Source organism: Vulpes lagopus, chromosome 2 (genome assembly GCF_018345385.1).
Source record: "Vulpes lagopus strain Blue_001 chromosome 2, ASM1834538v1, whole genome shotgun sequence".
Lineage (NCBI taxonomy): Eukaryota > Metazoa > Chordata > Mammalia > Carnivora > Canidae > Vulpes > Vulpes lagopus.
Genome location: NC_054825.1, coordinates 29,944,656 through 29,968,912, shown reverse-complemented (window position 1 = coordinate 29,968,912; position 24,257 = coordinate 29,944,656). Strand labels below are relative to the sequence as shown.

Below are 24,257 nucleotides of genomic sequence, written 5' to 3'. Positions count from 1 at the left end.
GGTTTTCCCTTCTAAAATAGCCATATGTCTTATCACTCTATATCTTTTTCCCTGTGTTATTTTACTCCATCGCATTTATCACTATCAGACTTTATATGTTTCAGTGTTTATTTTTTGTCTCTACTACTATAGTGTAGCTGCATGAGGCCAGAGACTTGTTTTGTTTTGTGTTCCTAGTGCCTAAGACGGGACTTGGCACATAATAGGTGTTCGGTAAATGTTTGTGGAATGAATAAATGTATGGGCCCTGAATCACAGCTGGAGGTTAGGGAAGTATCATCTGTTGAGAAGTCTCACTTGTCATGATCAGACAGGTATTTATTTAGTGTCAAATGTAGTGCTGTGGCATTGTAGATAAAAAGACACTAACCCTACTCTGAAGGAACTTACTGTTTAGAAGAGAACCATACATGCAAACACGTAACTGTAAAGCAATATGATAATTGCTTTAGTGAAGGTATATGTAAAGGTATATAGTGGGAACTTACTGGTAGTACAAGAACAGATGAGGAAGAGTCAGTGATGAAGTTACAGACGAGGTAATCTTTAAAGTGAAAGTTGAAGGACAGGTAGGAGATCATTAGGCAAGCATCCAACAGAAAAGGTAGTAAGTCTTAAACCAAAGAGGTGTGAGAAGGCAGCTGGTCATGTTTCTAGTAGTACCAGGAGTTGGAATTGATGGAATATGAAGTCTGAAATTAGGAGTGGCTGGAAATGAAACTAGGTAGATAGATAATTTTAGGGGTGGCAGTGTTAGATCATATAGAGCCAAATACACTATGCAAGATACTTTAAAGGTTTTATGTGATAAGGACCACTGAAGAATTTTGAACAAGGAAATGGCCAAATCTAATTTGTATTTTAGAAAATTACTGGAAGCAATGTAGAAGTAGAATGAACAGGGCTTGGTAATTGATTGAAATGTCAGGGATAATGACTTCCAGGTTGCTGGTGTGAACAGCTGGGTTGACAGTGATTCCATTCCGCTAACTATGAAATTGGGGAGGGAAGAGCAGAGAATCTTCTGAGGGGATGGCTAGAATTTAAAAGTATATAATTATGTTCTCAGAAATCTGTTAGTTTACTTGTGTCACTTAACATATTTTGTATATTACATTTAATTAAAAACATCATTAAATTTAGTTTTTTTTTTTTTGAGATTTTATTCATGAGAGAGAGAGAGAGAGAGAGAGAGAGAGAAAGAGTTGGGGGGGGGGGGGGGCAGAGACACACAGGCAGAGGGAGAAGCAGGCTCCATGCAGGGAGCCTGACGTGAGACTCGGTCTTGGGACTCCAGGATCATGCCCTGGGCTGAAGGCAGTGCTAAACCACTGAGCTACCTGGGCTGCCCTAAATTTACTTTCAAGATATTTTTATTCCTTCCAAATGGACATATATGATGCTGAACTGAAAGATTCTGGCATCTCTTAGTTTTGCCAGTTTGTAAGTAGACCAGTGAGAATAAGAATGTTCTTAATAGAGTAATTTATTATATGCAAAGAAATGATTCTAAATCTAGGGCCCTTCACAGTTTTAAATATATCTGAAAAAAATGCCATAAATTTGAGTTGAGGATAACTTTTACCACAAAGTTATGTTGTTTAATCAGTCTTATTTTCTAATTTGTGAAATATAAGTAGACTTCTTTTGATGCTTTATTGTTTTGATTCTTGTGAACTTATGGAACATTTAAAGTGTTTTGTCTATGCAGAGATAAGCTTACCTACACATTTATGTTTTAATTGATTTCTTGGTTTGGTATATGGCCTTGTTGTTAAAAGTGGAAATTCTGAAACAGGTAATACACAAGAGGACAAGCAGACTCTTTGTTCTTGTGATATTAGATATGGCAAGTTATTAATATTAGCCCAGTGCTATCATGTTAGATATATAACACAGACCCAAACATGGGCCACATATGTAATTTAAAATTCTCTAGTAGTCACATTTAAAAAAACATAAACAATTAATTTTAATGTGTTTTATTTAACCCATATTTTCAAAATAGTATCCCTTCAACATATATAAATTTAAAAATGTTAATGAGACATTTTCCTTTTATTCTTATTTTATTTTTTTGGTGTACTGGGCCTTTGAAATCCAGGGTTTTTTTTTACGTGCATAGCACATCTCAGTTTAGGCTGGCCACTTTTCAAATGCTCAATAGCAACATGTGGCTAATGGTTATGTATTGGACAGTGTTGTTCTAGACCATTCTTAGACCTAAAGTAAAAGTTCTCAGCATTCTGCAACATTTGAGGGTATCTTTTCAACATCAAGTAATGTATATGCTACTTGTTTTATTATACTGTCAAGTATATTAAAGAGGTCACTCTTTTCTCCAATCATCATTTTCCTATTTGGAGTCCTTTTGTCCAATAAAGATCTGTTTATCAGTTTTCATTGCCTTTGCTTTCTCCTACAGCAGTTCATGGTAATGGCCTCGTACAAAAACAATAGCATATCTTTAAATTTTAGGAATCTTGTTTTTAATTACAAAAAATACTACATTTATTGTAACAAATTCAAACACTACTGAGGTATGTGTATAAAAAGATAATTAATCCTTAATTCTTTTTCATCTCTCATTTTCTACTCCAAGGTGTATAGCCACTGTTAACAGTTTATTTTTTTTAACTTTTAACTATTTTATTTATTTATTCATGAGAGCCACAGAGAGACAGAGACATAGGCAGAGGGAGAAGCAGGCTTCCTGTGGGGAGCCTAATGAGGGACTCAATCCCAGGACCCCAGGATCGCGACCTGTGCCAAAGGCAGACACTCAACAACTGAGCCACCCAGGTACCCTGTTAACAGTTTAGATGATAGTCTTTCTTCTCTTAGAAAATACATTTATGAGAAATTATTTTTTTTAAGATTTTATTTATTCATGAGAGACCCAGAGAGAGGCAGAGACATAGGCAGAGGGAGAAGCAGGCTCCCTATAGGGAGCCTGATGTGGGACTTGATCCCAGGACTCTGGGATCATGACCTGAGCTGAGGGCAGATGCTCAACCACTGAGCCACCCAGGTGCCCTGAGAAATTCTTAAGAAAATTGCTACTTTGAAAATACCTCTTAAAGTGTTTCTTAGTAGTGAAAAAAAAATTTGTTTTCTGCAATAAAAACATTTATTTTACCACATATTTAATAAAATTTAGGTTTTAATTATGGCTGTGCTAATTCTCCATAACAAAAAATAATATATTTTCTAGGTATGATTTTTCCACAAAAAGTGTGTGATAGTCTGATAGCATCCTTCACTTTGATTTTCTTAGTATTATCATACAGACTAGACCTAGTGCATCAGTCTTAGGAAAACTATTGAGAGCTTTAGCAGTTTCTCAAGGGATTTTTCTTAATCCCTTGACATTTTCTTTCTTGTTTCCTATTCTGTCATCATCCTTGTTACATTTTTCCCTCCTTCAGTTGTTACTGGTTTGATTCAGTCAGATATTCATTCCCCAAGGGTTTTGCTGTGAGATGAACACTTCCTTCAACATTATCTTCATAGACTTCAGGAAATCCTACGTTATTTTCAAGATTTGTATTTTTACTTTGCAACTGAGTTACATTGTGTTTACTTTGAATTATTAGATGTTTACAATATTAGACTGTTAGTAAGAGAATGATAGGCAAAACCAGGATACATAGTTACAGTAGATATTTGTGTTAGGTAGAAATGGATTTTATAAGTGATCAAGGCACATTTTGAATATTGTATCAAAAGGGCTTTTGATTCTCTGAAAACTTGTATTTAAGAAACTCAACTACTTATTTAAGTAATAGCTAACTTTTATTGAGACTTTACCATGACTGGCAAATTTGTATACATATTTTATTTAATTTGTTCAGTGTGCCTATGAAATAAGCCTGTTATTATCCTCATTTTATGTTTTGAGTAAGCTAAGGCTTAGAGTGGTACATTTTGCCCCAATAAACTTAAGTAATTTGTCTAAGATAAGGCTAATCAAGTGTGAGACTGGGATTCTAACCCAGGAAACAGCTTATGTTGACTGCTCATTCATGTATGCACACACACACTTCTGAAAAAAAAGATTGGATTATAATAATAAACATTAAAAAGTAAAATGGAAATGTTAAAAGTGATTAAAGATAAAAGAAGAAAACAAATATCAGGACAACATCAACACAGCTATTAAAGGAAACATAAGACCTGGGAAATCAGGGGGAGGGTGGAAGGTAATAGGACTTTTGTGACAAAACCTTAGTCATTAAAATTTAAAAATGACTGGATAGGATAAAATGCAGGATAGGCAAACCTGGAGAGAAAACTAGTGATAGGAAAGGTGGATCTGAAGGTATTGCCTTGAATGAATAGAATTGGTAAAAGCCTCAAAGCTAAAATAATCAAGAAGCATAGTGTTGTTCTAGTAGAAAAATAATAAACACACACTTAAACACATAGTAGACACTTGAACACCAAATGCCTAAGAGAATATCTTGAGAAAGAGAGATTACCTACAAAGCAATGATAGATTGACAACAGATTGCTTAACAGTAACAATGAAAGTCAAAATCCTTTAAAGGATGAGAGCAGTGTAAAGATATTTTCAGACAAAACCTAAGAGTACATATGGAAAGCATTGTGAAATAAAAGTATTGTACAGTTGTTTAGGAGACAGATACAAATAATAGTTAGCTTTAGATATTTAGATAAGCACTTAAGTTAAAACTAACAGACTAGAAATAAGAGCATAGAGCTTTTTGAGCAATAGAAGAAAAAAACTTGATCAGCCTGAAAGAAAACAGGAAAATAAAATTACAAAAAGTAGGATAAATGGAAAGGAAGCACAAAATAAAAAGGTAGAAAATACTTCCAAATGCATCCATAATTGCAATAAATGTAAATGGACTAAATTTGACAAAAGACTGACACTGACAGAATGGGTAAAGAATACACTCTTTAGTTGTATACTTTTTGCAAGAGACCTATAACACAGGTTGAAAGGAAAAGGACAAGATACCTAATGATACCAGTGAAAGTTACCATAGTTATATTACTTTTAGACAAAAAAGACTTTGTACTCCATCAGTTCAACAATAGAAGGGATTGCTGCATAATGGTAAAAGTAACAGTTTACAAGGAAAATAGAACAATTCTAAATTTTATCTGTTAACATCAAAAATTACATAAAAATATAGAATTGATATACAAAGTCAGATAAATCAATAAATCCACATACATAGGTATTTTACATATACATCTTCATGATTAATTAAGCTAACAGATAGTAAGGCTGTGATTTGAACAGCGCTTTAATAAACATGATTTAATGAACACACGTGCACCACCCATGATTAAACAGATAACAGGTAAGGATATCATTTGAATAATACTTCAATAAACTTGATTAATGATTACACACAGGTACGGCACCCCAAAATTTGATTGGTATACATTACTTTTAGGCACAGATGAGACATTTACCAAAATTGACCATTTATTAGACCATAAAACCAAATCAACAAATTTTGAAGAATTGATCTCATTTTGACCACAGGTAATTAAGTTGGAAATCAATTTAAAAGTAATATATAGGGCAGTCTGGGTGGCTCAGCAGTTTAGTGCTGCCTTTGGCCCAGGGTGTGATCCTGGAGACCCGGGATCGAGTCCCATGTCAGGCTCCCTGCATGGAGCCTGCCTCTCCCTCTGCCTGTCTCTGCCTCTTTCTCTCTGTCTCTCATGAACAAATAAGTAAAACCTTAAAAAAATATATAGGCTTTAGGTACTTCTGAATAACTTATGCGATGAAAAAACATGGAAATAGGTATTTTCATTATCATGCTTTCCAAGAATCAAAAACCTTGTGAGATCTAAAAGGGCTTAGACACAATGACCAATGCAATAGCAGTATACTCATGTTAGTGCCCAGATTGTGGTTTTTAAAATACTGTTTTCATTAAAGTGAACCAGAACTTCTTGAAAAATGTGGCTGATTCCAGCACCGGGTAGGGCATAGTAGGACATCTTGTCATGAAAAAAAGGAAAAGAAGAAACTGTCAGGGACAACTTGGGGTTCTGTCAAAAGGACCCTCAGACAGGACAGTCACTGGCCAAAGATGGGTTGAGCTTCAAGAGGAATAATTAGTGCAGTGGATTGAAACACAAAGTTAAAATCAACAAAATGTTGGTCACCTTTGGAAGATGCCATGAAACCAGTTTATTCAGAAACTGGTAAATAAATAATCAAGTATTCTGTTTTAGGCATATAAACTGTATCTCTGAGTCACAAAATAGTTGGTGAGAGAAAGTTCATTTTAAAATAATTTCAGCTAATAAATGCAAAAAGAACAACAATTAGAATGTCATTGTTTTGCAAACCCTGATGAAATAGTATGTCTTGGCAGTATTCATCAGAGGCTGCTAAAACCATTGAGTGGCAAACTCATTCTAAGCTCTATAGTGAATGGTACAGGCTGACAGTACATGAACCCACTGATCAATGAATATTAACATTACAAAAAGGAGACAATCAGACATTTTAGCTTTCCGATGTGACGCAGTAGGGAGTTCAAAGCATCATTTAAGACATATTTTTGCAATTTTTTTATTGCAAATAAAAAATATTTTATTTTTTAAAATTTTTTTATTAAACCCAAATCCTATCAAGCCTTTAAAAAAATTTTTTTTTAAATTTATTTATGATAGTCACAGAGAGAGAGAGAGAGAGAGAGAGGCAGAGACACAGGCAGAGGGAGAAGCAGGCTCCATGCACCGGGAGCCCGACATGGGATTCGATCCCAGGTCTCCAGGATCGCGCCCTGGGCCAAAGGCAGGTGCTAAACCGCTGCGCCACCCAGGGATCCCCCTATCAAGCCTTTAGAACAACCACTACTTTTTAGGATGTACAGAGACTATATAAGAATTTATTGAACAATACTACAAGAATGCCATCAGCAAAGTTCAGAATGTGGGAAACTCTATAGGACAAATAACCCAGTTTCTTTAACAAATGAATGGCAAGACAGGAAAACAAAAAGTTCGACAGGTACATATAAATTAAAAGACAAGCATGTAGATCTTTTTGGATCCTGATTTTAACAAACCAAGTGTTCACATAAAAGGAGACAGTTGGCAAAATTTTGGCACTGGATATGAGATGATAAAGGAATTATTTACTTTTTTTTTTTTAAGGTGTGTATTATGGTTTTGTTAAAAAAAAATCTGAATCTTTTAAAGATAGATACTGAGGGTACTTAAGGATAAAATGAAGTGATATTTGAGAATGTGCACAGATAAAATGAGGAAACACTGGCCATGATTTGAAGCTGAGTGATGGGCATTTGAGAGTTATAAATGTTTTCTTTTTTTTATATATGTTTGAAAATTTTGTAATACAAAAGTTATAATATAGCTAATTAAGTCACTAACTCAGAAGTTAAATAGGAATAGAGTGTTATCCTAAAGAAAATTGAAGGAAGAAAAATTAAAGGTGGAGAAGAAATTAATGATATGAAAATGATACTTTTCATATCAAAAAGGGAAGATCCTTTTTCTGTTTATTAACATACATGAATTTTGCCTTGTGTCCTTCCCAAAGGAATTTGACATGATTTTAAAAAGGGACAGAGAAATAAATATTACCAGACATCTGGGATGGATTAATCATTGTATTTATACACCCAACTTAAATCTGTGTTTACTGGAAAAGAGTAGAAAGGGACACATTTGCTCTACCTGATAAAGGGATTATGTAACTTTGAGAGACATGCTTTTTTTTCCCCTTCTTTTTCATACATGCGAGATGGGGTAAGATGATAGTTCCTTTCAACTTTGGTGCGCAAAAGTTAAAAAATGTTTTTCAGATGGGCATTTCCTGTATCTAATAACTGAAAAGTGAAATTTTAACATTGAATTTTAACCTAGGAAATTGTAGCTTACTTTGATGGTTTACTTCTGCTTTCAGAAAAAAATATTAGATTGACTGGCAAATGTGAAGGGACTTTAGGAGTTGGAAAACCATTTTGCAACCATCATAATAAAGATTGAATCAGATTAGAATCATTAGTGGATGCTAAATCTAGGGGGATATTTTGATGAGGAACAGGCTCTTGCAGTGTTACCCTATGGATTGCTTTTATCAAGGTATTGTCCAATTTCTGTACTGAATAAATTACTGTGCATTTTTTCCCTTGCAACTAAAAGCATTACTAGTAGATAAATATGGGTAAAAGATGTACTGGTACTCTTTGTAGTATTTTTACTTTTGTAACTTACCTATGTATTTAAAATTATTTTATTTTAAGTAAAAAGGCAAGATATATGCTGTTATGATGCATTCTAATGAGCTAACAACGTGATAGTGCTTAATTTATTCTTGAAGAATGGATAGTTAACATGCCTGTTTAGGCAGTTTCTCTCAGATATCAGGTGTCTCAAGTGAGCCATTGGTAAGCACTAGATCAAATCAGTTCATGGTTGAATTATCCAATGAATGCCTTAAGTGTCAGTATTCTCTATTGTTGATTGAAGAGAGATCCATATGTTTTATATACCAAACATAGACAAATGACATTAAAATTCTGTTATAAAGATGTAAAAGCTTGATTCGTTTTGTGCTAGTTCACTTACTCATGAAGATGGGGCAGAGAGGTACGCAGAGGAAGTTACTGATTATTTTCTCTCAAGGAATATTTGAAACTGTAGAAGCAATTGGACAGATTCTCAGATATGATCCTTGTGTTCAGAAGTGTTGTATAAAAAAAGATGATTTGACCTAAAGTATTTTAAAGGTGTATGTTAGCAATTAATTCATAAAGGAATCAATTTTCATCTCCTTTATAAAATATAATTTTGAACAGAATTTCATATTCATGGCCATTCTAGGATAAGTTGGCTGCAAAATATACCCCAAATAACTGATTCTCCCTTCCAATTAAAAAGCAAACTGGACCAATAAAAGCATGTGGAATGTTTTTTTTTTTTTTATTTTTATTTATTTATGATAGTCACAGAGAGAGAGAGAGAGGCAGAGACATAGGCAGAGGGAGAAGCAGGCTCCATGCACCGGGAGTCCAATGTGGGATTCAATCCTGGGTCTCCAGGATCGCGCCCTGGGCCAAAGGCAGGCGCTAAACCGCTGCGCCACCCAGGGATCCCTGGAATGTTTTTAAAAAGTTAAAACTATGTTAAAAGAGAGAAAGAAAGCATCAAGTACTATTAGTAAATATATGGATAGGAAAATTTTAATCTGAGGTACATTTAAAAAATTGTATATGAAAGGCATCCCTTCTCCCCTTGTTAAAGGCCTTCTGTGCCTACAGTTGCAAAAGAAGTTCACAAAAATACAACAAGGCTTTAAACTGAATTGGCATGATCTTGAAAGTCCACAAGATGGGGATGCTTTTCTTTTTTTGTATGCCTGTGAGTTACTATAAAAGAATTGTTCTAGCCAGTGGTGTAATGGAGCATCTCCTGGTGGCCTGAGAGCTGATTATTAAAATTTTAGAAATTATGCAAACTGATTGTTAAACATAGCCATCATTAAAAATTACACAGCTTATTATTAAATAGTATTTATAAAAAGGTAATACTTAAACTTCATCACTTCCTAATTATTTCACTATATTTTACTATAATTTATGTTCTTGAAGTTATTTATGAATATTGGACCTTTAGGTTGAAATACTGTGTCATGGAATACTACTGTGTCTTTTCCCAGCTCTGATTTCAGTGATGATACAGTGATAGCTTGAAATTAGCTATGGTGGGAATATTTATGTCATACAGTTAGGCAAATGCCATAAATCAGGGCTTGATTTATTGTTTATTGCTTGTCTAGATGTGAGGTGATGGAGAAAATGCTAATAATGCAAACTTAAAAGTGTCATGTCTTTAGCTATTACATTGTACATAGCTCAAAAATTTGAGAATACATTTTGCAATTCAAAAATGATTATCCACTTCAGCAAAGATGTTACTCATATTGCTGACATCATTGATGTAAGCAAAAATATCAACCAGCACTCTGAATTACATGTGGAAAACCGGTTGCTAAACATTTACCGGCACATTCTGATCATGGCATAATTGAGTTCAGTGTTTTGGTAAGAAGTGGATAATATAAATTCGTTAGACTGTTTTTCAGCTTTAGGAAATCCTATCATGACATATATATATAAGCATTAACTAAGAAAAAAGAAAGGTTGAGTGTTAAGAGTCTTAAGCTGTGACACAAATAATTTTAAATTTGAAGCCTTTGATATATGTTTCTTGTGGAAGAGAAATAGAATCATAGAATTGTAAGCTCAAAGAGTGCTTAAAATAAATCCAGACCAATCTACAGATAGAAATTCTTTCTTTAGTGTATCAGTCAGTCATCTAGACGTAGAGACAGAGCTCATTACCTGGTAATAGTGTTGGAGAGCTCTTAGAGTTCTATAGACTGGGAAAACTCAACCATGTTTTCCTTTCATTTCTACCAATTGGTTCTGGTACTGACCTCTGGAGAAACATAGAAGAGAACATTTATCTCTTCTGTAGAGCAACCAACCCTTCAGGTATAAAGGTAGTTTGGATGTTTTCCATTTAGAGCTCTTTGGGAAAGAAATACACCTTTATTTAGTTCTTTCAACTCTATTTTGTGTGCATTTTCTGAGCTCTGTAATCTGAAACTGTGTTGCCTTTTTAAACATCCACATCTCTACCCTTTGGGGTTTATTGACTTTGTAGATGAAGTAAAAGCCTTTAAATTTTTTTTGTGCAAATTATACACAAGTCAAATGTTGGGTTGTTTAACTTATTTTCTTAAAGTAGATGTTTGTATTTACATTTTTAGCACAGCATTCCAGATTGTAGAAATGACATTAAATCAAAATTTTATCATTTTTGGAATTTCTTAATCCTACTGATTTTATGTCACTAGCAGATTTGATAAGCACTGAGTAGTTATTGTTTATATTCAAATTATTGTTTAAAATGTTGAATTTCAAAGGGCTATAGGGACACAGATCACTTTAAAATAATCCTAAATTCACTATTACCTATTATATTTTTTCTGTGGGTGCTACTAGTTCTGTTAAATAGCTCACATTTTCCATCTTATATTCAGAAATTCATCATGATGTATATTGTCAGATGCTTTCCTCAGATCAAGATACATGATGTCTGTGGATCCCCTCCAGTGAAATACACTTTAGTACTTCTGTCTTTGAAAAGTAGGCATTTTTGAAAAATCCTGGCACGTCTAAATGTTAAAGTCATATTCACCCACAATTAGAAAATCCATCATAATAATTTGTGGGTTAGATAATAATAAAAACATTAAAAGAGAAAGGGACTGAGAATTCCTAGGAACACTTGATGATCAGGGCCATGGTATATAACTGGGCTGAAAAGAAAACAGCCTGTGCCATGAGAGCCCAGGTTCTTTACTGAGAAGGTATTCTGGATCAGGTGAGAATTTAGGGATCTGGAAGTAGTTTCTCTCTTACTATCTATTTCCTTTGAAATGTATGTAGTGAAATCTTAACAATGAGTACTTCTGAGTGTGTGAAAGGGTGTTTCTTTGCTATGTATTGCACTTCTTTATTCTCTTTGCTGTGGATACCCTAATACTTCATAGTATGATTTTGAACATTAAAAGAACTGAAGTTGTCTAGCACATTTTCTTGTATTTTTCTGATAGCAAAGGTTTATTTAAACATTTGTTAATTTTTTTCCCTTTGTTAATTTCCTTTGACCAACCATGGTGGAGGGTATCAAGAAATTACTAATGTGAGTTGTCTCACCACATTTCTTGGTCTCCACTCTTCTTCATTCTGCTTTATTGCTGTTTTTTATTGCTGCTGGAAGAAAATTTATAGTAGTTCACTTGATTAAATAGTAAACATCTTATAGAAGGCAGCCCTAGATTAGTTGTCTCATTTTCTAGCCCACATTCAAGTTATTTTTTAAAATCTTATTTATGTGTATACTTATGTTGAACAAACGTGTTTTTAGGGATCCTCCTTGAATATACTTTTCAGTGTAAATTCTGAGCTCCAGTAATAGGGAGATAGTAGTATTTTATGAGTACTTAAAACCTGGCACTCACTTTTCTAATACTTTTAATTCAGTGAAGATAAGGCTGCTTGTTAAAAAGGTAGAGAGGACTTGGGACATAGAGATAAAGAGTTTTGGGAATATGAAGAAAGAGGGTATACGGATAAAATTCATGAGCTCATGAGTTACTTTGGAATTTACTTTCCTTAGTTCCTTACCTGATTGCTTTAATTATTTTATGGCAGGTTTTATTTTCTTTTAACATGAGGGTTTCTGTAGGATGGATTAGTAAGTAGGCCTTCTACCGAGTCTTTAAAAATCTCTTAATTCAATACATTGTAATTAGTTTTTGGTAATTGAATTATTCTCTCTTGCAGATTGAGGTGATACCATGCAGCAAGCAACAGAGAGATGCAGAGTTCGAGCCAGAAGGCCTGACATGGCACTTTATGTACCTAAAGCTCGAAGGAATGTAGTGTTGCTCAAGTCAGGTGATGAGGAAAAAAGCTGTGGTTCATCTAACTCCGTGGTGAAAAAAGAAGATGGTTTCTTTCAAAAGGAGATCTTTAGAGACAAATCTGAGATTCAAAGACTAAGCATTAATCCTGATAAAAAGGAGCACAACTGTAGAGAAGGAAAGAAAATTTCAACAAAATTCAGAAAAGACACGTGCCTTCAAGAAAGAAAGAAAGATAGGATTTGTGTTAAGAGGGAAAGTATAGAATCTAAAGAAACATTATCCCAGGGACATCAGCAAAGCATCCCAGATCCTGGGATGATACCTACTATATCTTTACAAAGACATTTTAAACCAAAAGAGGTGGAGTGTTTGGAAGTTGAAACCACAGATGTGGCAGGACCTGGGAAGTTGCTTCTGTCTCAGTCTTGTTCAGAAATAAGTGAGGCCCAAGTTCTAAACAAACCATTCCAAAATGTGGAATTATGTGATGTCAATAGACAGGAATTAAGTGGCAAAACATTTGAAGGCAGACGTTTAGAAAGCAGAATTGAAACTGATGCCAAGGTTGTGGAGATACTATCCCAGTTTCCTGGAGTTTTTAGTTCTGTGTTGAAACCTGAGAGTGTGATTGTACCTATAAAACTCAGTTCTGATTCTGGAATTGTACAACAAAGCATGCAAAAATCGTGTGGAATGTTGACTCTCAGCAGTGGAGGCATCACTGCTATTTCTGTTTCTGGAAGCCCAGATGGTATCACTGACCAAACTTCCATAGACTTTGAAGCTGAGAATGTTAGTGATGTAGCCAACAGTACAGATTTCATCTTGAGTCAGAGAGGTGTAGATTCCATTCCTGAGATTGTGGATCACCTCTCTTATAAAATGACTATGGGCAGCAAATTAGAAAATGTAAATGGCATTTTTGATCCAACAGTGATTAAAGAGTGTGAGGAGAATGACAGCACTATAGATGACTTATGTATAAAGTATGAACCTTCTGATACAGCTCTTCTTGTTCATGAAACAGATACAGATAATGGGTTGAAGAGTGTAGGTGACATTACCAATAAGGCATGTAAGATGGACGTTACAAATGTCCCGTCTGATCATATAACTATGGGCAGCCCTTGTGTAATTGCAGTTAGAACAGCTGATGAGGCCTGTAGCAGCACAGATAGTTTCTCAAAATATTTAGAAATGAATGCAGATACAGCCCCTCTTCATGTAGCTAGAAGTGGGAATGACACAGGAAATTTCAGCAACCTGACTGCTTGCTCAGATATTTATGCTGAGAGTATTTCATCTAGTTTCACAGAGTCAACAGGAAAGTTGATAGAGAGCTTGTCAGATTGTGCTTCTTCCTTACCTATAAAGAAGATTGCTGGTAGTAATTGTAACACTTTTTTGGACTCTGAACTCAGTATGTTAAATGGGACAAAAGTACTTTCAGACAGTGCCTTCGGCAATGATCTAGATTGTAGTGGTGATATAACAGAGGCATTGCATGAACTAAAAACTGCTGAAGAGTTCAAAACAAAAGAGGAAGATGACTCAGAAAATGTAGAATTTGGTGTATCCTTTCCTGATATAGAATCTGTATCTATGGAAACATCCATGGAACCAAAAGCAACGGAAATGTCTCACATGGAGGGAAGTGCTGCTACTGAGGAGAGCTGGGAGTCTTTGTTTAATGATGATGGGGACTGCTTGGATCCACGTCTTCTACAAGAGGTCTGTTTGGTAGAAGTTGCTTGATGCTTAACATAATGTATAGATTGGTAGAGCCTGGTATTTTGGGGGTAATTTTAACAGACATTTGTGCACACTCATACATTCACACATATTACATCCAGTATAAGGGTTCCTGCGATGAAAAAGAAAACAGTATTGTAGATTGAGAAAAGAATGCCTGGCAGATCTTTAAAAAGTAAAACATACCAAATTGAGCTGTATCTATTTTAGCCAAAGCCTGAAAGATCTTATTGAATAGATTAAATATGAATTTAATGGATTCTGGCTATCTATTGAAGAAATACAGAGGGAACTTCTCCATGCAGAGGGATTTTCTGCATTGACAAGATGTATTTTACACAGGCCTGAGGGAATAATAACTGAGTATTCATATATATTTTGTCTTTTCTGGAGATTTTGGAATGTTGCTGGACACTAGATGGAAGGAAATACAGAAGGGAAGGGTAAAATAAGGGAAGGTATGATTGTTTATGTAGTTTAGTTTATGTTGAGTTATATCACCAATGGTTGCTGAGTACATACAGAAAATAGGAGTGAATAATGACATGCTGGTTAGTTAGAGTTCATAAATACAAAATGTTGGGTCTGAACGCATTTTAGAAATTATTTAATCTTTCATTTTCTTAATTTGGGTGTTCACTTTGTAGTATTTAAGATCCTTACCATAAATAAGAATCTTTGGTTTTAAATAGAACCACTTCCCTCTTCATTTCTTGTAGTGGGTTCACATAACTTTTGTCTGGAAGGGGAAAAAATAATTTCCCTTTGAAGTCTCCAGTTTTTTAAATGAGGAAATTGAAGCTTAGTCATATCTTTAAGAAAGGCAGAATCAGGTTTTCAGTCTAGTTCCCTCATTCCAATGTTTATGTTCTTTCTACCCGACCACATCTTTACCTATAAAATAGTTTTGTTTAAGTGATTCCAGAGAGCCTATTAAATATGAAAGGACTAATACTTTTGTTTCTGAGAACTGAACCAGAAGTACAGAAAAATGATCACATGTATGTGAAGAGACACGTGAGATTGAAGAGGGGGCAGCCCATTGGACAGACTGACTTTTCAGTACCAAGCTATTCCTTGTCATGCTTAGGTGTTTGTACGTTCACTTGTACCACAGTTAGCACTTTTTATGGTCAAGCTGGGAAACACCGTGTCCTAAACATTCCTTAGACAGAAATATAGAACAGGAGGCATCTAGGAATGGGCATCCATGAACCCTTTGAAATTGCACGTAAAATTTTATATGTGTGTGCAGTTTTTTATAGCTTTCATCGGATTCTCAAAGATAGTGCTTCCCAAAGTATGGTCCCTAGACCAGCAGCATGAGCATCACCTGGGAACTTGTTAGAAATGCAAACTTTTTGGCTCAACAGTCTGTATATTTAGGTGTTTTGCAGGTGACTCTGATGCACATAAAGTGAGAACCATTGCTCAAAAGGTAATATGTGAGTGTGGTAACTAGAGATGGCTGTCCAATCATAACTAGAAAGAAAAACACTGTTCAGCAGAGGTTTTAGACCCAAATTAGATTAAATACTAGGAATGTGGTAAGTTAGGTGAATATAAAGAAGTTATTAAGGATCCAATCATTGGAAGAAAGTTTCAGTGTTTATATGAGTTGGCAAAGAGATTACCTGAAGGGTAGGGAGCACAGATATGCATAGGAGAAAAGAAAGAGCTTCCTACAAAAGAAAGGCATGGCACACAGAGCCTTTTATACATGGTGAGACTCAGTAAATATTTATTGAATGGATGTAGATGATAGGGCAGAGTTGGAGTCTTGTGCTTTTTTAGGGTGGACTCCACGGGCTTTCAATAATACTTCATTATTGCTAGAACTTGGATTCTGTATGGTGGTAGCTTAGGGATACAGCTCCTATAATCGGGGAAGAGGGTTCAAGTGTGCACTCTGTTTTTTAGGTCTGAACGCTGTAGAATAGGTGCAGAAGAATGTAGGCAACCACTCAGTGTTTTGAGGAGCATAGTAATGTAACCAAAGAGGACACTTGTGTGACCTAAAGCTGGGAATGGCTAGGAAATGAAGTATGTAATGTTTTAAGCTGAAGACAGCCAGTGCCTGGGTGTTGTGTTTGGATATCACGTACTGGGTTGGTGCTTGTCAGGGAGTGGGATCTGTAGTTTAGGGATAATGAGTGATGAGAGCAAGGAAGGAAGGAAATGGATTGAGAAATGCAGGTAGCAGATCAGCTCCAAACTATGATCTCCTGTGCTGAGTTTTAGGAGCTATAATAATGTTATTAAAAGATGTCACAAATCCAGTAACATTAATAGCCCTCTGGTGACTATTATTCTTAATTTATTATTTATATTGTTCCAAACATACCTTATTAAAGGCTAAACCAGAACGTCTGCCTATCTTTGAAAACTTGCCAGCCAATGATTTTTGGCTTTTTTCCCAGTGGGCCTGTTTCTTTGTTGACAATGGCTACACATTAAGGTATGTCTAATACTTCTAATAGGCAGGGAGGTATGCTATAGAGCAGGGTGTGACGGCCATTGGCATGTGAAGCAATTTTCCTGCAACATTTGAACTTCTACAACTACCTGAGTGGACATAGAGCCTAGATAGGACATTACTGATCTCCTGGAACTGCAGTTCTTGATGAATCTCTAAAGATCACACTTAATCTTCTAAAGCCATCGTTTGGGATGCCCAGACATTTAAGTTGGTAACTGATAAAGAAAAAGATGTTGGCATGACTTCTAACCCTCTGAGATCTTAGTACAAGAATGCAGGAATTATTGTTATCTAAATAAAACTTCCATAGTCCCTGCTGCCTCCTGTAGTGATCTGCAAATCTGTTTTGATTGGTAGTAGAGCTAGTAAGATAGAGTAACATAACTTTGTTTTGATAGACTGTGGCATCTGGTCCCTTTACTGGCCACTTCTGGCTTTAATTTGACACTGGTCATTTCTGGCCTTGATTTAGGTAGGAGTCTGGTTTTGTTACAGAAGACTACTAGCAATGTTTATAACCATGGAAAAGAGAAGAATAAAGAAATGCCACCCATCCCCAACTGTCTCCCTTTATGTGTACTGACTCAACGTCCTATAGACTTCTGTAAAAATGCTCTCTGTTTTTAAGTAGGAAACCCAAAAGTGAAAGGGAAAATTCATAATCCAACCACTAAAAGCAAATTATATGAAGTACTATGAAGGGAGGAAAGTCCATAAGCCATCTTCTAGGGACTTTGTTAAAGTTGATACCTCGTCGTTTTGCATTTAAATGGAAAGGTGTGTACTTAGAGTTTTGATAAACTGTAAATTGTAAATACCTGGATATATATAATTATTAACACTACCATTTTTATTTTTTATTCATTTTTATTTATTTATTTTTAAAAGATTTTATTTATTTACTCATGAGAAACAGAGAGACAGAGAGGCAGAGACACAGGTAGAGGGAGAAGCAGGCTCCATGCAGGGAGCCCTATGTGGGACTCGATTCTGGGTCTCCAGGATCATGCCCTGGGCCGAAGGAAGGCGCTAAGCCACTGAGCCACCCAGGCTGCCCTAATACTACCATTTTAAAGGCACTGTGTTACATGGCAGCTTTTTTCTCAGCTTCATCTAAAGTTCCTTATATTTTATTTGGAGCGGCAGGATGTAACCATGTGATTAGATAGTCACATAACAATCTGAAGGAAAATTAATATAAAACCACTGTCTAAGAGATGTCCTAAATTCGATTGCCTGTTGGGTGATCTAGACAGTGGCTTCAACCAAGGATGAGATCCCTGACGGCTAAACTGGTTGACACTGTTGCTTGTTGCTGAGGCCTTAAGATTAAACAAGATTTGAAGCCCCACTTCAGAGATTGTTCTCTGTTCCCAATTTCTGTTTACTTTTTCTGTTTTTTAAAGTTGATAGATTTTCTTTTTTTGAGCAGTTTTAGGTTTACAAAAAAAAAAATTGAGTGAAAAGTTCTGGGTTTCCATATACTCCCTCACTGTTTTATTACTATTTTGATTTTTATTTTCACAGCATCTCTTATTGTTAGTTGCAACTCATTTTAACAGATTTATATTTAATATTTTTATTAAAATTTCTGAATTAATATGTTATTGACTGCCTAAGTGAGTATTCCAGATGCCATATATTTGAATGCAATCACTTGGGACATCCAGTGAAGAATCTAATTGAATTATGTACTCTGTTGTTCAGTCTGCTAGTGGATGATGACTAGATCTCTGGTTCACACACAAAGAGGGGACATTAAAGAGATACTGTTCACACCAATAGCATTTTAATTTCTGATGCTTTTTTATAACTAAAGAGAAGTAAACAGCTCTAGGTCTCTGTTGGTACAAGGAGGTATTCTTATCTCACGCTTCAGAAATTCTTGGTGTGCCCTACTCTGTCCCTGGCAGTGCTTTTGCTTTAGTGAGCACCATGTGGTATGTGGGGTATAGTTGGGGCAGATGGAGTAGGAGTAGTGATATGACTCATAATGTTTATTCCATTTAATTCATTCCCTGTTTAGTGACAATAGCAGGGAGGCAAAATGGTGGAATTGGCAAAGAACACCCGAGTGTGCACTCTACCTCAGGAGAAAAATGAACTTAAGAGCTATACTCTTAAATTAAAAATTCATTTGTGTTAAAAGTTTAGTTAAAGATAGAAACATACCTTTAGGAGAATTAAACTTATCTACACTGATTTGAATTAACGTAATCATTTGTATCAGAAATTGCATGTAGGGCACATTGGACACTCAGTGGCCGGGCTCTGGGAGGAAGTGTAAAAGAGGAAAAGAGGGGCCCAACTATAGGCCTGACTGCTGAAGTGGGTAGCCAACAGTCACAATATCTTTAAATTCAGACTGTTTTGTGTTATGAATTTGGAATATAAATTTGCAATAATGCCTAGATTTGGGACAAAGGGAATTTAAGTGCTAGTCAGCAACCTTGTACAGAAGATATTTTGTGTGAATTTACCAAAAACTGAGATTGCCAAGGAAAAGCCAAGAGGATGCCCAGGCATACTAAATACTAGGCTTAATGCATGAAAACAATGTTTCTGATCCTTCAGATGATGAGTCGTGCTTTTGTATTGCCTGTCTGGAACAAGACTGACTCATTTCTTAAAGCCGTGGGTCTGAGTCTGCAGTTTGAAGGTCAGAAGTACAGATGTATTACCTGATGGGGACAGATAGGCAAGGGCTAATACTCTCTAAAGTAATAAACCAAGGAAACAAATTTTAGTTGGGAGAATTGGCATGGATAGGATTTAGGATCTTAGATAGCTAAACAGAGCATAATCAGGGACTAGAGAAATCAAGAAGTAGAATAGCAGTAAATGCTAAGTTTATCTGTTTTGCAGTGTTTCTTTTGGACAGCCATTCTCCATGATTATCATAGCAGTACCTAAGTTATAGTTTGGGAGGATTTGAACCTCTAGCAATCTATTTTTGGGTACTCTGGTTTTAGATCTTTCTACTGCATCATTGGCATCTCTCCAACTAGTCTTTCCAGTCACGCTGGGAAGAGGAGGAAATACAGATGTTTCCCTGCCTTCACAGTCCTTTCTTGACTATAAATTAGATCTCTTCGGTGGATCTTTTAGCATCTTGTCAAGAATGCCAACATCAGTCTGCCATGTTAACCTTTGTATTGTTTGATTAGGAACCGGGTCCGTGTGGTTCAGGATGTTTACTTGGTCATGACACATATTCATGTGTCATATATTACCATACAATAGAGAGAACTAGAGTTGTCAAATTTATACCCTGGCACTGGGGCCAGTAAATGATCATCTGAACCAATTGTTGGGGCACCAAACATGTCTCATTGTTATAGCTTTTTTCTTCCTTTGCCCTTTTCCTTTTCTGCTTTCTGTTCACTCCCTTACTTTCTTCCCTTTATAAATCCCTTAAACCATCTTTCACTGATGATAAGCAGAAGTATTGAGATATTGCTTATATCTATGCTAGAGAAATCTGTAGATGACACTTTAAGGGGCATTCTACTCATTCTTGTTACAAATTTTATGAAGCCAAAGTTATCCTTTCCGGCTTTGGTTTCCTGGTAAGGTCAGTGGGGGTATAGCCTAGATATAGTTGATAATTTTATTTGTGGGTAGGGAATTCCATTGGAGACATTATCTACTCTTATACCTACTATATAAAATGTTAGAGTTTAAAAGTCTAAATTTATCCTTCTGTTGAAAAGGACTTAGGCCCAAAATAGTGTAAAAGAGGGCTAGAATCTATCATTTTTGCTATATAGCATATAAATATTTATGCTGTAATACTTTACTGATAGCTTTTTAGGGAACTCCTTTTGGATGTTTTTGAACTTGGGTAATGAGAAATTTGAAAAAACTTGAAATAATTTTTTCTTTTTTAAAAATAAATAGTGTTGGGATGCCTGGGTAGCTCAGCAGTTGAGTGTCTGCCTTTGGCTGAGGGCGTGATCCTGGGATCCTGGGATTGAGTCCTGCATCGGGCTCCCTGCAGGGAGCCTGCTTCTCCCTATGCCTGTGTCTGCCTCTCTCTCTGTCTCATGATAATAAATAAAATCTTTAAAAATAAATAAACACTGCTATTTCCCTATCTACCAAATATGAGAAGTTAAATGGGTAAAACATTTTAATACACGCTTTTGGTTTATTCACAGTACTGTAGACCAACATGAAAAATTCTTGGCTGTTGCTCTCAACTTTCTGTGATACTAGCACACCTTAGAATTATATCCAGATAGTCCAAAAACCTTATTATTATTTTGTTGTTGTTTATAGCTTTAGCCTGTTCTCCAACCAAATCTTTTAATTTATCAAGGTTTACAGTAAATAATGACACTTTAAATTGCTTTTCTTCAACAGAAAGTGAGTTAATCAGTTATTTAGTAGCCACAAGATGTAAGTGGAAGAGAAAAATAGAAACAAAGAACTTGAGTAACCTAACTTGTGTTAATTGAGAATTGATTGCGTGGGTTATTTCTGTAATGTTAACATGTTACATCATCAGCTTGTGGTTGAGTCTTTGTTGTTCTTGTCCCTGTGACTTGATGCCCCTGTGTTTAAATTTGTTACAGACATAACTAAGTTTAATACAACTCTATTACATATTGAAATTCAAGTTCCTTTTGTAAAATCTATGCTGAACATACATTAAATGTCTGTTGGGTGGGTGGCTAGGTGATCAGAATGACGTTGAAGGAAGAGACAGGCCCAGCTGTAATATAAGGTGTTGTGTAATGAGTATTTCAAAAGTAGTGCAGATGAGGTAAATGCTGTAAAAGGGTAGAGGAAGAGTCAAATTATATATGATTTGGGGTATATAGAGAAGGAATCATAGAAGAGGTGGTATGATATTTTGAGATGTGCAAACCGATGTTAGCACTTGCAAAATGATAAGACCAAAGCAATAAGCAGGAGGAAATAAGATATGTTTAGACATAGTATTATTCTTTGGTTGGAGTGTAGCATATTTTGAGGGATAACATGAGAGATAAGGCTAGAAAGGTATATTAGTATACTATTGCTGATGTAGTAAATTACCACAAACCAGTGTCTTAAAGCAACACAAATTTATTATCTTACAGTTCTGGAGGTCAGAAGTCTAAAATGGGTCTCACTGGGCTAATTAATTAGTGTTGGCAGGGCTGTATTCCTTTCTACAGGCTCTTGGGAAGAACCTATTCTCTTGTCTTTTTCAGCTTCTAGAGGCTGCCTACATTCTTTGGCTTATGGCCCTTCCATTTTCAAAGCCAGCAATGATCAGTTGAGTCTTTCCAATATCATCAGTCTGACTCACTGTCTCCTCTCCTCTGAGTTCTTCTGTTTTTAAGGACCCTTAGGATTATAACTGGGTCCACCCAGAAAATCTAGGATAATCTTCCTAATTTAAAGTCAGCCGATTAGCAACCTTTATTCCATCTCCTACCTCAGTTCTCCTTTGTCGTGTACTGTAATCACAGATTAAGGGAATTAGTACACGGATATCTTTGAGAAGCAGGGCCAAATTATGAGAGCTTTAAGTGTAACCACTGGATATCTTTGAGAAGCAGGGCCAAATTATGAGAGCTTTAAGTGTAACCACTGAAGATCTTTGAGTGACATGGTCACAACAGTGAAGTCTAATTTATGCTTTGTATGTTATCTAGAATATACGGCTAGAAAGAAATCAGCAACCTTGTATTATCTTTTTAGTTTTGCCATAGACCCTCTCTCCCTCCTTCCTTTTCTCCTTCCCTTCCTTCTTCCTTATATCCATAAATCCTTAATCAGAGAGAATACTAATGTCCTGAACATTAATACAGCACTGTTTCTGATTGTGTTCACTGAAAGACCTTTTCATCATGTTATGGAAGGAATATTAGACTAGCAGTCAGGAGACCTGAGTTACGATTCAAACTCTGTCAGTAATTTGATTTGTAATCTTAAGGCTATCCTTTAGTCTCTCAGTGATGCAATCCTCCATCTTTATAATCAGGATAATAATAACAGCCATCTGACATGCTCATCTGACAGAGATATAAATATGACTTTATTCCAAAATAATGTAGCATATTTTTGTTTTTTTGTCTGTAGAGAGTAAATAGCTGGTAACTTCATAACTTTTTATGTTTCTTTCTGTATCTCAAAGAACCAAGGATCTAACAAAAAATAAAAAGCTCAGTGATCCATGCCTAATTGACCTACTCTGCCCACTCTTTTTTTCCACTACAAATAGGGATCGAGGCAATTAAGTCATAGCAAGGTCAGGTACTATTCTACAGACTTGTTTTCAAGACCAGACTACCAGGCTGTGAGATTCTTAAAACCCTCGCTTTGGGGAAGAGAATTTTAATTTAGTTGAATGGTTTTTGTGGAAGCTAGTTATACATATGAAGGAATACTCAGATTTCCCTTATGCTTTTTAAACAAACACGACAGACCACTGTTAAAAGATTCTAAAAAGTTTATGATTCTTAAAATTATTTGCTGAGTTATTTGCAAACTTTCCCTTGTTTTAATAGAGATATCAGAATGAATCAAATTCAGAACTATTCCCTTTATTGATCTATCAAACACTTCTTAGTCATCAAAAAAGAAAAATCCGTATGTAGGTCTTAATATATGAAGGTTTCACATGGACAGTATAGCAGGTACTACTTCAGTACGTGTGACTCTTAGAGTAAATGTTTCAGTGGCCTGTAATAGAATTATGATGCAAACTACAAATAGGAACCATGTATATAATTAAAATTTTTCTAGCAACTACATTAAGAAAAGTAAAAAGAAACAGGTGAAATTAATAATATATCCAGAATATCATTTCAACATGTAATCAATATAAGAAATTAATGAGATTTTATTTTTTTCTATGGAATTTTTGAAATCTGATGTGTATTTTATACATAAAACATCTCAATTTAGATTAGTCACGGTTTTCAAGTACTCAGTAGCCACATGTGGCTGACAGCTACGGTGTTGGACAGTACAGGTGTGCTGCAGGTATATCTACATAATTGGTGCATGGTATTTTAGCACCTCTCCTTAAAGCTGTGTGTATTGCCTTGTCTAATCCCTCTGTGACATAGGCCCCACCCCCTCACTTCCCTTCACAGTCTTGCTCTCATCCTCACTTCATTCCATATTGTTCTCAGGCATTTCTCTCTTCACTGTCACAAACTCTCTCTTTACTCTGTCAAGGCTCCCTGTCATGTTTGGCTGAGATTCTCAGTAGGGAAAGTGCCATTAACAGTATGGCCTCCTACCTATCACTCTACCTGCACAAAAAATGTGTTACCAGTAGAAATGTAAACTGATCTCACCAATATCAGTACCATGGGAAAATAAAATGAAGTTCTTCCTCCTCCTTGGAAAAGTTAGGAATCCCTGATAACAGTGATGTGTGATAGGAAAAACTGGTCAGGAGTATGTAATTTGCAGGCTTTATATCCATTATTTTGAAATGTAGAATAAGAATTGTCTGTTTTTCTATTATTAACACTTTGTATTTAACCAGTCCCAGAAGCCAAAACACTGAATAATTTCCTTAGAAATGGGATAGAAGTATATAAGTTCAATTTT

General features: G+C 35.6%; 1 protein-coding gene across 12 annotated transcripts in view; it reads left to right on the top strand.

Moving 5' to 3' along the window:
- Positions 1-24,257, top strand: part of R3HCC1L (R3H domain and coiled-coil containing 1 like) — an 85,990-nt gene that overhangs the window by 41,966 nt on the left and 19,767 nt on the right. For 11 of the 12 annotated variants that reach the window (XM_041741441.1, XM_041741400.1, XM_041741460.1 and 8 more), the window contains one exon: positions 12,384-14,197. In XM_041741441.1, coding sequence (XP_041597375.1) covers positions 12,398-14,197 — 1,800 coding nt within the window. In that variant the 5' untranslated portion in view covers positions 12,384-12,397. Of the gene's footprint in view, positions 1-2,740; positions 2,803-12,383; positions 14,198-24,257 lie in introns of those variants that run through there. The other variant, XM_041741468.1, reaches the window with a different exon arrangement.